The 15348-nt window shown below is 36.2% G+C and overlaps 1 protein-coding gene across 2 annotated transcripts; it reads left to right on the top strand.

The window, feature by feature from the left end:
* Positions 1–45: 45 nt before the first annotated feature.
* Positions 46–14997, top strand: LOC109054806 (zinc finger and BTB domain-containing protein 44-like). 2 transcript variants are annotated; one of them, XM_042755845.1, is made up of 6 exons: positions 46–369; positions 5895–7003; positions 7965–8049; positions 9288–9439; positions 10750–10833; positions 13507–13683. In XM_042755845.1, exons 2-6 carry the CDS (start codon positions 5926–5928, stop codon positions 13530–13532), a joined length of 1425 nt encoding a protein of 474 aa, XP_042611779.1. In that variant the 5' UTR covers positions 46–369; positions 5895–5925; the 3' UTR covers positions 13533–13683. The 2 variants fall into 2 exon arrangements, with proteins under 2 accessions (XP_042611779.1, XP_042611774.1); XM_042755840.1 differs by having other exon boundaries at positions 50–369; positions 10750–11050; positions 13507–14997.
* The last annotated feature ends 351 nt before the right edge of the window (positions 14998–15348 follow it).

The following is a 15348-nucleotide window of genomic DNA, read 5'->3' as shown; positions in this document are numbered from 1 at the left end:
TCATGCTTTTATTTTGTGTTATTGCGTCATCACAGCGCTTTTGACGTCATCAGTAAAAATGAAAGGTCAGTCGCACTAGCCCCGTGAAAAGCATTCTGGGATACACTATGTAAACATCAGCAACAAACCTGTCAGATGAGAGATACACAATGCAAATTTGAACAGACTTCTTTTCTCGGATTTTGCCTTTTAATACAAACGGGGGAACTCGACTTCGTGATTTATCGGGATGTGACTATGCTGTCAAGAAGCGACGGTACTTCTGTGCAAGTGTCAGAATGCTAGCAGCCAGTTAGCTCGCTGCTGGATCACATTCATGCGCTTATAGTTGTCTTACATTTCAACGGATTCGTCCATTCTTTGTTACCGGTGAGCTGCACAGATATACATCCAACACAAGTAATGTTTCGTACACTGTTTTGACACTGACGACATTGTTTTAGTCATCGTCAGAGATTAGCGTGTTAGCCAATGAATGGATGCTTGCAGGTTAGCTGGACCTTGTTTTTGGACTCTGAAAACCGTAATGCGTGTTCTTATTCTTGAGCATATTTTATGCACAGGTTTCTGCTAATATCATCTTGTTAAGTCTCGGGTTTTGCATGTATTAATCGTAACCTAACTAGTTTATACATCGTCTAGTTTACAATAGCAGGCCACATCCAACCTGTCAAAATACGTAGTTTTTAGTGATGAGAAATTCAAGAGTGCATCAAATGCATGAATCTAATGAATCTTTGACAAGGGAGCTGGATATAAACTATTGAGAACTACATTGTTACGGCTACTACTGTACTTGCTATTTAACACGTAAACAAAAGCAACTCGTGTGTAAAGCCACGCCCCTCTAACGTCCTCTGAGGATGAATTTGACAGCCATCAATAAAATGTCATTATCCCCTCCCGTAGTTTTGTATGGATGGATGATGATTTATTTATTTATCTATTTTTAAATCTGATATTGATGTGGTATTTTTGAAGCGCTTCCCGTAAACTTTCCTTTCTAAAATATTTTAGATGGGTAATTCACGGATAAATCTTTAATCATTATATATTTCGAACCTGTCATCTTCATATTCGTTTTGGAAGCCCTTTAAAGGGATAGTTAACTCAAGAAAAGAAAAACAAAATTCTCTTATTCTAGTTGATGTAACAGTGTCATAATGATTTCGTAATTCTGCCTTTTATGTCAGAATTATATTTATGTATAAATTATTATTATTATTAATGTGGCAGAAATGGGGTTCTATAACTTTCGTTGTTGACAGTACTTTTTTTGTTCAAATTTTTTTAATAATAGATGTGGGATAAACCTTTAAAATAAACTAATTTAATTTATTTACTGTTAATAAGTTACTTCATTAATTTTAATATCCTTAAAAGATACATTTTATAAACATATCCACCAAAAAAAAAAAAAAAAAAAAAAAAAAAAACCCTGGGCCACATTTTGAAACTTAGAGCATTGACACCTTCAAAACCGTTGGCTGTGCTTTTATCAATATTTCAACCATGTCGTAGAGGTTGCTGCTGGAGCAATAAATCAGAAATGTGCAGTGGCAAAGGGGTTTTAATGGCTATTTTATAGCTCTTCACTTTAATTTCTATCAAAATTGTTGTAAAGTCTCTGTGACTGTGGAATGCAGCTTACTGTTCTAAGAACTGAAAGTATTATCTTTCTAATTAAATGATTTTTTAGCTGTTTCTTAGATTACTTCATCTCCTTGTTTGATTAGGCACTGCAGGTGTAAACATTTAACAGTGAGTCAAGGACCAAAGATGATCCATTTCTCTTTAAACCCAGCTAGACTCATTTGGGCGTCTGTATAGTTTAGACATATCTGCCATACCTCTGTTAGCTGTCAGCTGGATCTAAGCACTGCAACACCACTTTCTGGCAGATGTTATTTGAGGGAGATTATTTGGGCTCGGGAATGTTACAAAATCAGGATTCTTAAGCTCCTAATCATTCTAAGTATGTGCTTGTGCTTTGTGTCATAAGGACCACTGGAGCTGAAAAGTGCTGAAGGTGTAAATACAAATAAATACTGTCTGTATAATTACATAACAAACAATAAAATAATACACCCAAATGAATAAATATAAAAGATGTATTTTCTTAATGATCACTAATATAATTCATGGAAAGATGGCAAAATTTTAACTTATTAAACATGCTTAATAAAAACAACAAAATATATGCCAATATTTTCTGTAAGATAAGTAAATTAGCCAGATTTGTTTAAATGAAGGATTGCAGAATTGAGTACACCCTAGATTTAATTCAGGAAATATATAATATTCTGGTACTTAGAATGTCCTCTAGAACTTAAAGTATACTGCTCTGACCCTTCTTGGCACTGAGTGTACAAGTTCATGACAAATTTTTTTACATCTGTGCTGTTTAACTCCTGAAGGACGACCTCCTTAAACGCTCTGGTCTTTAATGAGGAGTTTTACTCAGCTCGTCCCTACAGAATCCCCCACAGCCACTCAAGAGTGTTAAGATTGAGTGAAATACATGTCCACTGAAGGATTTTCACCTTGGGAGAATGAATATCTTCATTGTCATGCTGAAAAAATGCCCAATATTGCAGGGAATGAGAGGAGGGGAGCATCTTCTGTTTCAAGTTTTTGTATAACATCACACAGTAGTGTGTGAATTCATGCCAGCATTGATAAAGCACAACTACCTCACACCTTCAGCACTCATTCATCCCTATATAAAAGCTTTACTACCACTGAGCGTCACTGTGGGTACCAAGCACTTCTCACTGTCCTCCTCTAGCAACACCAGAACATTTTGGATGCTTTTGGAATCCGAAATTATTGACTTGATATCTTGAGACCAGAGTATTGATTCCCAGAAGTCTATATTTTGTAAATATGGGCCCTGGAAGAGGTTAAATGAGTTTATTTTGCTTTGCATGTCACTTCTGCAGGCTGGGTCATACTCTGTGAGATAAAGTGTCACTCTTTTCATAGTATTTGCTGGTTTTAAAACACTTGCATGTTATTTCTCCTGCTCTTTTTATAGCAAAAATTCACTCATCACTAAATGAAAACTTAAAGTGAAGACATGATTATTTCAGGAGCCTTATCACAAGTCCATTGTTTTGAATATCTGTGCTACTTCTGCTATATTTTCACACTTAAAACAATAATTTGGTATTCCTCTTGTACCATTGTCCTCTTTTATGCTAAGAAATAAGTCACCTGGCAGTTCTCTCCCAAGTTGTTCCACTGCTGCCAGCATTAAGTCTTAGTATGATTCAGTGGGCTATATAACACTTTTAATTGTCAGGAAATTACTTGTCTTTTAAAGTTTTGGATCAATATACTTACCTGTTGATCAAAATAGCCTTAATCCTATACACTTTTTATTTTTATTTTATTTTTTAAGTTTCAGGAGGGTGTACTCATTTTTGCAACACACAGTTTTCTCACTTTGATAAGAAAATCTTGCTGAATAATTTTGGCATTCTTCTTTGGTAATTGATCAAGCAGGCTTGTTGGAACATTACATCTCCAAAGAACCCTAACATGTCTTCTAAGTCAAGAGTAATTGCTGAATTAAGTTTTAGAGGGGGTGTACTTATTTATGCTGTGCACTGTAGCTTTGCTAGATCAGCAGTGAGGAGAAATATTCCTTGCCAGTGACAAAAGTGAGATTGCTGAACTATTACTTGGCAGGATGTTTGGAAAAACTAAAAATGGACAATTTGATAAAGTCATTTTGTGCTGGTTTTTGGGCTCTTTTTATTATTACATATAATATTTACTTACAGTTTTAAAGAAGGCAATTAGGATGTCACAATGCCAAATATCTTGTAGTCAGTACTGATACCACCAAAAGTACACGATACTCTGTACCCAAATCGGTACTACAGTAATAAAAGAACAATAATACTTTAACTCCTTTATTTTAACCCTTTAAAATGACAAAAACACAACACTAAAGGCACTTGGCCTTCAAATAATAAATAAAATGAAACCGTTCAGCATAGTGTTGGTTGTCACTGTATCTACATTTCACAGGGTTCCCACGCTACTTGAAAGTACTTGAATATCAGACAAATGGATTCAAGGCCTGGAAAGTACTTGAAAACAAAAAGAGGTCCTTGAAAGTGCTTAAAATAAATTTGAAATACATTTTGTTTAGTAGAATGGTGCTATTTCAAAAATTCCCTATATGCGCTGTCAAAGGCAAAAAGAAACAGCGCTAATGATTGGGGTGGAGATGGGGTAGCGCACGAAAAAATCTTAGCATGCTAACTGATACGCACATTGCACAGCCCTTCATGAACCTACTGTGTGCATCTTCGAAAAAATATTTAGGAGCACCAGTGCAAATGACCCAATCAGTATATTTGTGTTTGCACTGAAGGGAGCTTCCAAGTTTTCTATCGTACTTACAACGCGTTTTTGCAGTGGTGAGTAATGTATCACCGACATCTGTTGATTCCTTGAACACACTCACTGCTCAAAACGTTCTGCAAGCTCACGAATCCTCTCATTACAACAAACAAAGTGTAGACAGGTTGTAAATGAGAGACAGCTTATACATTCAATAAATATTATTTAACTATAATAGAACTCCGATAAACCGCAATGAAAGAACAACATATAGAGCTTTTAATGATTATGGGAGTTTGCAAATGATATTGATTTAATACAACAGTTCATTAAACAATAAGTTAATATTAAGTGACTTGCATTGTCTGAACACTATTGCCTGATTTTGCTCTATTTCGTCAACGAAAATAGTTTGAAACAAAGTAACAGCTGAGCTGTTGCATCTCCATTCAAACACAGCGTTGTTTTGTTTATGTATGAATGGGCGTTTTTAAACAAATCTGATTCAATTACCCATTCATAAAGACAGTAATTTGCTTCGTTCAGTGATGTTTTACTTTTTTTAAGTATATTTTCTGTTTTTTAAATAATTTAATATTTCTATATTCAAAATGTTATATTTAAAACATTAATCTCAGCATGAAGTTATGAATTTAATTGCACTCATGTGACCGCTGAGCCTCATCAAACCAATTGAAAATACACTTTTGTGTTCTTCTGTGTCAGATAATTTTTAACACTGATTTTTTAACATTTGATTGGTAACTTACTCTTATTCTACTTGTTTTTATTCTGTTGTTTTAATTAGGAATTTTAAAAAAGCTTATAAATATAATTTTTTTGAATTTGACAAAAGATGACATTATTTAAATAGAGTTAGAAAAATGCCTAAAAACAAGAGAAAAAGAAAGAAAGAAAGGCTAATATTTGATCTGAATTTTTGATTATTGATTAGAGGGTGCTCCTGAAATATTTGACTGTGCTCCTAAAAAATGGTTTAAATTAGGAGCACTTGTGAAAAGTAAGCATAGAGCCCTGTTTAACCACTTTTTATTAATTACAAAACTGAGAAATTCTATCAAATTTAAAATCTTTTACAAGAATTACAGCAAAAACCAGTTTGATGCAAGAATATATTTTTTATCAATATTTGAGAAATTCAAAATTCCTTTGAAACCTACACATTCAAAACCTCATTACTCTGAAATGTTTAATGTAAATGTTAAGTGTAAGTGAAATGCTAAGTTCTGTAAGAGGTCTTTCATGATGCTACATATCATACATTTTTTTTGTCATCGTTTACTCACCCTCATATCTACTTTAATGTGCCATAGAAGAAAGGAAATCATACAGTTTGAAACTTTGACATTATGTTGAGTACATTTTGACAGAATTTAAATTTTATGCGTGAACTATCCCTTTCATTTTATTGTCAGTTAATTATGAATATTTCTGCAAACTTGTAACATGTAAACATAACTTGCTTTTTATTAGCCATTTTGTTGCACTAATGTATGTTCTCTTTGTATTCTTTCCAGGCAGTCCAGACTCCTCGTCCTGCTGTGAAGGATGGGTGTTAAAACCTTCACTCACAACTCCCCCAGTCACAGCCAGGAGCTTTTGGATAAGCTCAACACCCTACGCAGTGAGGGCCACTTCTGTGACGTCACTATTCGCGTGCAGGGCCAGATGTTCTCGGCCCACAAGGTAGTGCTAGCCTGCTGTAGTGACTTCCTTCGAGCAAAGCTGTCTGGAAAGCCGGCTGAAGAAGACACTGTAATTGTAGGTGAAGATAACAAACATGTGCTGGATCTCCAACACGTGACGGTCGCGGGTTTCGCTCCTCTTCTGGAATATGCTTACACGTCCACCCTGTCCATTAATACGGAGAATATCATTGATGTACTTGCAGCAGCTAGCTATATGCAGATGTTTGCAGTGGCCAACACTTGCTCTGAGTTCATGAAATCCAGTATCCTGTGGAACTCGGCATCCTCAGGAGCAGGAGGTCCTGGAAGCACCCAGCCTCCAGTTTTACACAGGCCCCAAGAGACCCCTGAAGGCCATGCGAGCTGCACCCTTGCCCCTGTAGATGCCCTCTCGCCATCTCCGGTCTCATCTGAGTGCAGTGTACCGGAGCGGCCCATCCCTGTGTGTCGCGAGTCTAGACGCAAGCGCAAAGGCTTTGCGAGCCCGCAACCAGCATCCTCAACCTCTCCACAAGTCCCCAACCCCTCTCCATCCTCTTCCTCCTTCCCAGAGAGTTCAGCGCAGGCTCTGGAACCATCTCTGACCTTCTCCTGGACATACCCTTTTGGTATGGACCGGCGGTTTGCACCAGATAAGTCAAAACTACCCGAAGGTCTCCTGGAACCTTCTGGAGTGTCGGGGCAGGACTCTAGTGGACGGGCATTGGTGGAGTATCTGGCCTGTGAGGGCCCACGCGGCCTGGGCATGACAGGGGTGGAGGAGGAAGAAGAAGAGGATGTGCAGGTGAAGGTGGAGAGGCTGAGTGATGAAGAAGTGCATGAAGAAGTTTCTCAACCAGTCAGTGCTCCACACAGTTCTCTGAGTGACCAGCAGACAGTTCCTGGCAATGAACACACCCAAGAGGATCTACTCATCAGCCCTCAGTCCTCATCCATTGGTAAGACTCTTTAGTCTTACACACTTACCTAATAGTGATACCCTAAATGTATTTAGATATTTTGGTTATTTGGTAAAATATCATGTGGTGTGACTCCCCAAAATGGAATGATGTATATGAATTAAAAAAAAAAAAAAAAATTAATTTGGCAAAGATTCATTAAATTAAAAAGTGACAGTAATGACATTTATAATGTTACAAAAGTTTTCTATTTCAAAAAAATTTTGATCTTTTGAACTTTCTATTCATTAAATAAAACTACTATAAAATAGCAGCAACTGTTTTCAACATTGATAATAATAATTGATAAGATATGTTTCTTGCTCCAAATCAGCATATTAGAATATTTTCTAAAGGGTTTCTGAAAAAATCAGCTTTGCCATCACAGGCATAAATAACAAAACAGAAAACAGTTATTGTAATTATTGTGAAATTATTTAACAATAATAGTTTTACTGTATTTTTGTCATATGAATGCAGCCTTGGTGAGCAAGAGTCTTTCGAAACAAAGAAAAATCTTACTAGACCTAAAATTTTGCATAGACATTTATTTCAAAACACTTTCGCAATTATGACGTGTACACATACATATGATTTTTTTTTCTCTTGATTTTTGCACGCAATTAAGTCATTAAACTAAAATCCTTCTTGTAAATGGTCTAAAAGTTCTTCCAAACCATATGAAATCAACCAGAATACAAGGAGTACATTTATAAGAACTTGGAAAAGTGTTTTAGAAATCAAGTTTAAATCACATGTAACATTTCTTTATTGTAAATAAATATGTCATTGACCCAAGTGTCTTTGTCTTTAGTGAGTCAGTAGATTATCACACATTATTGCTGTTATCCTTTCACTGGATCAGCCTTATGTTAACTTAACAAATTCACCTCATATGTATCACACTGACTCGGTTTAACTGGAATAGAGGTTCAAAAACTATGTTCTGGAATTTCTTCAGGCTCCCTGGATGAGGGGGTGACAGAGGGTCTCCAATCCCTGCAGGGCACTCCGAACACTACTGGTCACATGGAGGAGGATGAGAGGTAAGAACCCTTTGGGTGTCTGTGTTATTTTTACAGAGTATCCTTTTACATCGTCTCACTTTTATGATTGAGCTAAAGGGCCCCTCTGAGGAGGGACATCATTTTTTAGTCTTCTCATCATTGTCTGTCCTCAAGTATACTTACTTATAAGCAGAAGAGGCTTCTGTGATATTGTAGTGGCTATTAAGATGAGGATTTCTTGCCAAGAGGCCAGAGAAGCTAGTTGGCAGACCTTCTGGAAACTTCTTGGACCTGAATTTGCCTTTTGGAATACTGGAAGAGTAGGGAAATGGTATGATGCAAAACAAATGGGATAAAAAAGACACTGCTTTCTGTCTGAGCAGTGAAGTCTGCTTTTATATGACAACTTGATGTGCCTGACTAAATGTGCTATATGTTAGCCTTAAACGTTTGTGGACAAAGGGAAGAGTAATGGTAGCATGAATACAAGTAAAATTCTCAGTAGGCAATTTGAAGACTAGTTTACTTAACAGTGTGACATATTCCACCCAAATTTTCCTTTATTCGTTTAAAGTGGTCATGAAATAGAAAATCAAAAGAATTTCCTAGATGTGCTATATATTAGATGTATTTTGCTACATATATAAGATGTTACTGTTACTTTACAATAAAAATGTATTTCAAGTTTCATCCCATTCATGACGTCACGGTTTTCCCCTACACACCCCTTAACATGCTAAACAAGCAGGTCTGTCCATCAGTCACAAGAGCAATACATTCCCTAGATGTAGACAAATGGCTTCAAGATTCAAAAACTGTGCACGCCCTTCCAAAAGATCAAACTATTAGAAATGCATTGCTGGAGTTTATATTTAACGACGTGTCTGAGCTATTGAATGAAAATGCTTTTGTTTTTCTAATTTTACAGACTTTTTCTAATTTTACAGACTTTTAATTATTCTCAACACTATTATCAAAAATATAGTAAAAACAGTTTATTGTGGAAAAGTATTACAATTTAAGATGACTTTTTCAGAGGCACACTTGCCCTGGTTGCCTATTGTTCCCTTCAGTTATTTTAATTTAGTGTAGATAATATAATGCACACGTTTAGATAAAAGTTTTTTTTTTTTTTTTTTTGGTCAACAGAATTTAATTTTAATTCAGTTTTATTGAAAAGCACTATATTTCTCCTCATTAAAGACTACTAAGACTCTGTGTGCAGTTGGCTCATCTAATTAGTCACTTTTCCTCTTTTCCTGTCACTCTTTCTCCAGACTGGAGAATGTCCAGTACCCATACCACCTGTACATTAGCCCTTCCACTCGCCCAGGACTCAACAGTCCTGAACGGCCCTTCCAGTGCCCTACATGTGGCGTCCGCTTCACTCGAATACAGAATCTCAAGCAGCACATGCTCATCCACTCTGGTGAGAGAACCTCTGCTATTACAGGACTCAACATTGACAGAGGCATTGCGTGTGAATAGATAGATAACTTTTTCTACATTGTTTTTTTTTAAAGGGACTCAAGTAGGGCTGGGTGATAAACAGTATCATATTGAGATTACAATAAAAATGATGTTGATGATAGGCTCTGGACATTTTTAGTCTATGGATTAATCTGTCACACAGCAGAAATAAACACAACAGCAAATCAGTGCATGCCAATAATATCACTAATTTCAGCAACTACCATAACATCAAAAAAAGACACACAAACATGAACTTCATCTCCATCAGAGTTGTTCTGAGTCACTTCAAAAACACACTCAAAACCATTTCATTTGAGAAAAACTACTGTCAACTACACACTGAAACTTAATCTTCACAATAACCCGTCAAAATAAAAGTATTAACTTTAACTTGAAGAAATGACTATTGTATATAAAAATTTACTTCTCAAAGTAAAATCGTATATATAATAATAATTATTATAATATCATATTATTAATATAATATTATTATTTTTAAGCATTATCATATAACTATGTTTTCATTCATATTTCAATTAATGGTAAATGAATACTGTGATAAATATTAATATCGTATGATGTGGAAAAAATATAGTCATAATATTTTTGGCCACACTGCCCAGACTACTTAAGAGTAAAACACTACATTATAGTCACTATAATCTTGTTAGGTCATGTAGTGTTTGCAGACCTCTGTGGATTACTTATGTCTATGACCATTTTGCTAATACTTCAATTACTGAAGCTTTATTGTTAAAATATTTTAGGAGAGCTGACTTAAGCTTTCACACAAGAACATGGAAATGCTTTATATCTGGCCCTGTATTACATAAAACTTTTTGTTTGGAGAAGAGTGCGTCATGATTCACCCTAATCTACTTGGTAGTTTATACAGGGGTGCCGTTTTGTTTGCTGTTGAATGTCCAAACAGAACTCCTCTTTACAGCGATTAGTTATGGACTGATGAAAGTGATTGCATGCAGTTGGTTTAGTTGTGGCTTATGTGAACAACATGACATATACTGCTAGACTGAACCTTCACAATAAACATCCTGGCTTATTTGTGTGAGTAGAATGATGTGTTTAGTTATTTTGTCATATCTTTTTGTATGTGTGTGTATTTCAGTTAGCACAACCTACTTAAACAAAGACACGTTTTTGTTACGTCCTTTCAGTCTTATTCAACTTCATTATCTTCATTATTTACCCATTAGCCCCAGTTTTCCGAAATAGTAGACTGTAATCTTTTACATCTTTCTTCTACAGGTATTAAGCCATTCCAGTGTGACCGCTGCGGGAAAAAGTTTACGCGGGCTTACTCCCTGAAGATGCACCGGCTGAAGCACGAAGGTAAACGCTGTTTCCGGTGCCAGATCTGTAGCGCCACTTTCACTTCCTTCGGTGAATATAAGCATCACATGAGGGTGTCTCGCCACATCATCCGCAAGCCTCGGATTTACGAGTGCAAAACGTGCGGCGCCATGTTTACCAACTCCGGCAATTTAATCGTACACCTGAGGAGTCTCAACCATGAGGCATCAGAACTAGCAAACTACTTCCAGACCAGGTGAGGAGGAGCTGAACATTCTAAGAAAATATATAGAAGTACGAATTTAGTTTTGTTCGGTCGGCCGTTCATCCCATGTTGAGGTAGCAGAAGAGTTTTTTGAATTGGGGGTAGATATGCTCTAACTGTATTGAAAAAGATGTGTATTAGGTAAAAATTACAATAAGGTTTAATTCGCTAACATTAGTAAATGCATTAGGTGTCATGACCTAACAATAAACAGTACTTTTATGGCATGTATTCATATTGATTAATGTTAATTTCACAAATAAGAATAAACTTGCGTTCAAAAGTTAGGTTGAAGATTTTATATCTCTCATGCTCACAAAGGCTACATTTATTCGATCAAAAACACAATAAAAACAGTAATATTGTGAAATATTACTACAATTTAAAAGATCTATTTTCTATTTATATTTTAAAATGAATATATTCCTGTGATTGCTAAGCTGAATTTGCAGCAGTCATTACTCTAGTCTTCAGTGTCACATGATCCTTCAGAAATCATTCTATTATTCCGATTTGGTGCCCGCCTTAATCTTTTGAACAGAAGTGTGCATTTATTAACAAATTGACATTAGGTCATGTATTGTGAACATACATTAATTAACAATGACCAGTAGTTAACTTGGATTAATCAATTGATACCTAATGCATTAATGTCAACTGATTGAACCTTTTTTGTAAGTGTTCCTGGTTAAACATTGTGTATTTTCAAACACAGCTGAAGATGACAGGTTTTTCTCATTGAGGTGTGATTGACAAAATGCATGCCTCAGATGAAATGTCTTTCCTGCTTAGTTTTAAGAGGTTTACTGCAGTCCAGGGTAACACCCAGTTGCATTGTGCTGCATTTGGCAGAACGTTATTCGATGAATAAAGCTTTCAGGAAATCAAAGCATCTCCTCTATTGACTTTCCTGATTAGTATTATGACAAGTACAATGTTTATCTGTTTCTGACTAGCTTTAACACATGGGCACACACCCTTCAGTTTTCCCTTTATTCTGTTCTCAAAATGGCATGTGTATTCCTACTAGACGTGTTCTCCAGAGAAAACCAACTAAGCGACTTTCCTGTTTGAAAACAAGTATTTTCGAAATGGAATAATCAGGGCTTTGATTCCATTTTGGAAGTAGTGAGAGTTGGACTGTGTATTAGGAAAAGAAACACTGAGATGTAAACATTTGGAGTGAGCAGGGAAATCAATCCTACATCAGCTAATTACTGCTGAATAGGTTTTTTGATGTGAAGTTCTCAAAAAAGCTCAGTGGAATCATTGTCTATGGTTCTGAGGAGACTCTAAGAGACATTCTTCTGAGGTAATCTTCATGACGGTAGCCCTTCATTACAGCAGAGGGAAATGAGACAGGTGCTTTTATTCATTGAGCTCCTGCTACACGTAGACTCCCTTATTTCATCCAACCGTTTATTTGATTTAAGCCCTCTCTCTTAGGATCTGTGTTCTATTCATCTTTGTCAGGCACAAATAAACAGCGTCTATGCAAGTTCCAGTGCTGAGGCCACAGTTTGGCTCTGGCATGTGCTTATTAAGAAAGGGAGTGGTCGTGTAGTGTATGCTGATAAAGTTTTGTGTGTTGTGATTGCAAGAAACAGCCAGCACTACAGCTATAGTTTTCAGAGATCTTTACTTTCGGGGACATCATTTTTTAGTTTAATTTTAAGACTAGAAATAACTTGGTTATTTAGATGTCTCACATATTTTAAATATATATTTTAAATACATTTTTGTAACAATTATTAAAAAAAAAAAAAAAATTTGCTTTAAAGTTTCTGCTAAGAACTTTTCTTTTGGAAATCAGTGTAAAGAGTGCAACATCTTGCTGTGAAAAAATAGGAAATAATGTCATTAGTATCTAAATCCTATTCATGGATTAAGCTATCAGTGTTTGAATTATAAGTGCTTCCTATATCACTTTTTCTGCCAAGCCACAATCCTCAATCTAGTTTTGAAGCTTCAATTTTGACTTTCGTTTAGATAACTGGACTGTTTTGCCAGAGGACATTTTGCCAAAATATATTAGACTTGAGCATGCTAGGACTGGCTGTCCGTAAAAAAAAAAAAAAGAAAGAAAGAAAGATGATCCAAAGATTCTAAGACTCATATACCAAACTTGGAACACAGTCTTTGATGAATCATAAAAAAACTTTTTTTTTTTTTTTGACAAATAACTTTGTTTTGAACTTGTGTCTGAGTGGTTTGACATCCTCAGATTGTGGCTTCACAGAGGAGACTGAAAGCGCTAACTTTTACTTTAACCTACTTTTGTGTTTTAGTCCCATTATGCAAGTATTTTTCATGAAAATGTTTGAGATTATGGTGCTTAGAAATAAATTAAGTTTATTTAACTTGTCAGTTTTACCTTATGCTGAGTTAGTATTGGTGGCAATTATGATTTTCTGAACATTGGCCCATCTCTCCCTTTGTTGCCCTAGTGAGTTCCTCCTCCCAGACTACCTGAGTCACATGCAAGAGGAAGAGGGGCTGGGACACTTTGAGATGAGTGAGCAGACCTTTGAAGCTTCTTCCTCCTCTTCCTCAGTCCAAACACCAGTTATCTCTCAAGTTTCCTCTACCATGAACTATGACAACCACACTTCTGCACCTCCTTCCCAAACCCCAAACCCCAGGTCAGGGCATGGAGGAGAGGCCTCACAAGTGGACCATCCGAAGTCCACTGCTGCTGTGACCTCTCTGCAAGACCCAGAGGAAGATGAGGGAGAGAAGGACAGAGGTGGAAGAAAGAAGAAGAAAAGACTAGTGTCAATTACAATTGAGTGAAAACATTCCTTACCTGTGAACATGTAAAATAACAGTCAATGTCCTGTTCCACACTCAATACTTCTGTTGTTGACGGCCTATTATACTCTCAGAAAAAAAGGTACAAAAGCTGCCATTGGGGCGGTACCTTTGATAAAGGTACACCTTTGTACTTTATTTACCTGTAAAGAGTGCATATTATTATCTTAAAAGTATTAGTACCTAAAATGTATATATTAGTACTACAGATGTACTGATCAATGGGCCAGGGACCAGAATGAGCAGATTTTCCGCATGATCAGCCCGGACCAGTGACCGGCTGGTCAGTCTCACATCGTGCCAATTCTGAGTCAGTCCATTTTGACGTCAAAGCTATGCTCGTGCAACTCAAATCCGCATGTAAACATGGACGTTCTTCACTGTGAGTGAAGAAGAAACAAAATTTGCAATTTGTTATCCGTGTAAGACCAGAGAAAATGTAAGCACATGTGAAATATAAAGTTATAAAATATGCTTTATAAATAAATATGCTTTTAAATATGTTTAATGTAGGTCTCCTCGGCCCTGTCCCACTGCAACTAGCCCCATACGGGGCTCTGGAGTTATAGCCGGTAAATGGTGGATCTTTGGGGAGCGATAGCTCCCGACCGATTTGTCTGACTGGACAAGAAGCCTGATTAAAACGTCAATAACAAAAATAACTAGGGAACTTGGCCATCAAAAATGTTTGCGCGATAATGATTGTGATTTTATTGCATTCAGTGTAAATGGAGAGTGATAATGTATTGATGTCTTTACAGATGAGGCTTGCACAGCCTGTCTGAATGAGAGAGAGAGAGAGAGACTCGTGCAGAAATCAAAACAAATGAGTGCAACAGCACACACAAAGTAACTAACAGAACGTTAAAGAAGCATACTGCTGTAGAAGATAATCAGCTTAACACGACCAAGATGTTTCCCGAATTATCACAATGTGACACGGATTTTATACCATAGAAGTTCAATAAACAAGAAGTTAAAATTAAGTGACTTTTTAGTCACAATATTGACTGTTTTTGCTCAATTTCGCTGACGAAAATAGTTCTAATCAAAGTCACAGCAGAGCTGTTGTGTGTTTCCAAGCAACACATACGTATTTTGTTACTGAATAAATCCATTTTTGAATGCATAGAGTGAGTCAATGATTCAATAACCCATTTATGAAGACAGTCAGTTGCCTCGTTTGTAAATGAATCAGCCATTTGAACAAATTGGTTGAATGAATGATTAAATGACTCATTAAAACAGTCATTTGCTGCCAACTACTGGTGGTTTAGTTTCATACTTAAAAGTATCCTTGCTTTTTTCCCCCAACATTTCTTATTTGTATGTTCAAAAAAAATATTTAAAACATTAATCTTATGATATTAGTTATGCATTTGTAATTTTGCAGTGAAAATGCATTTATGGCACCTCAGCCTTATCAAACAGCCTAATAAATCCATCTAATGCCACTTCAGATGCAGCTTCTGTTTCTT

Source organism: Cyprinus carpio, chromosome A5 (assembly GCF_018340385.1).
Source record: "Cyprinus carpio isolate SPL01 chromosome A5, ASM1834038v1, whole genome shotgun sequence".
Taxonomy (NCBI): domain Eukaryota; kingdom Metazoa; phylum Chordata; class Actinopteri; order Cypriniformes; family Cyprinidae; genus Cyprinus; species Cyprinus carpio.
The sequence above is the reverse complement of the archived record's forward strand: the minus strand, read 5'-3'. Positions and strand labels throughout refer to the sequence as shown.

Coding starts and splice junctions, on each gene's coding strand:
- LOC109054806 (XM_042755840.1), top strand. CDS start 5,926: ATGGGTGTTAAAACCTTCACTCACAACTCCCCCAGTCACAGCCAGGAG. Junction 8,050..9,287: donor CACATGGAGGAGGATGAGAG/GTAAGAACCCTT, acceptor CTCTTTCTCCAG/ACTGGAGAATGTCCAGTACC. Junction 9,440..10,749: donor GCACATGCTCATCCACTCTG/GTGAGAGAACCT, acceptor TTTCTTCTACAG/GTATTAAGCCATTCCAGTGT.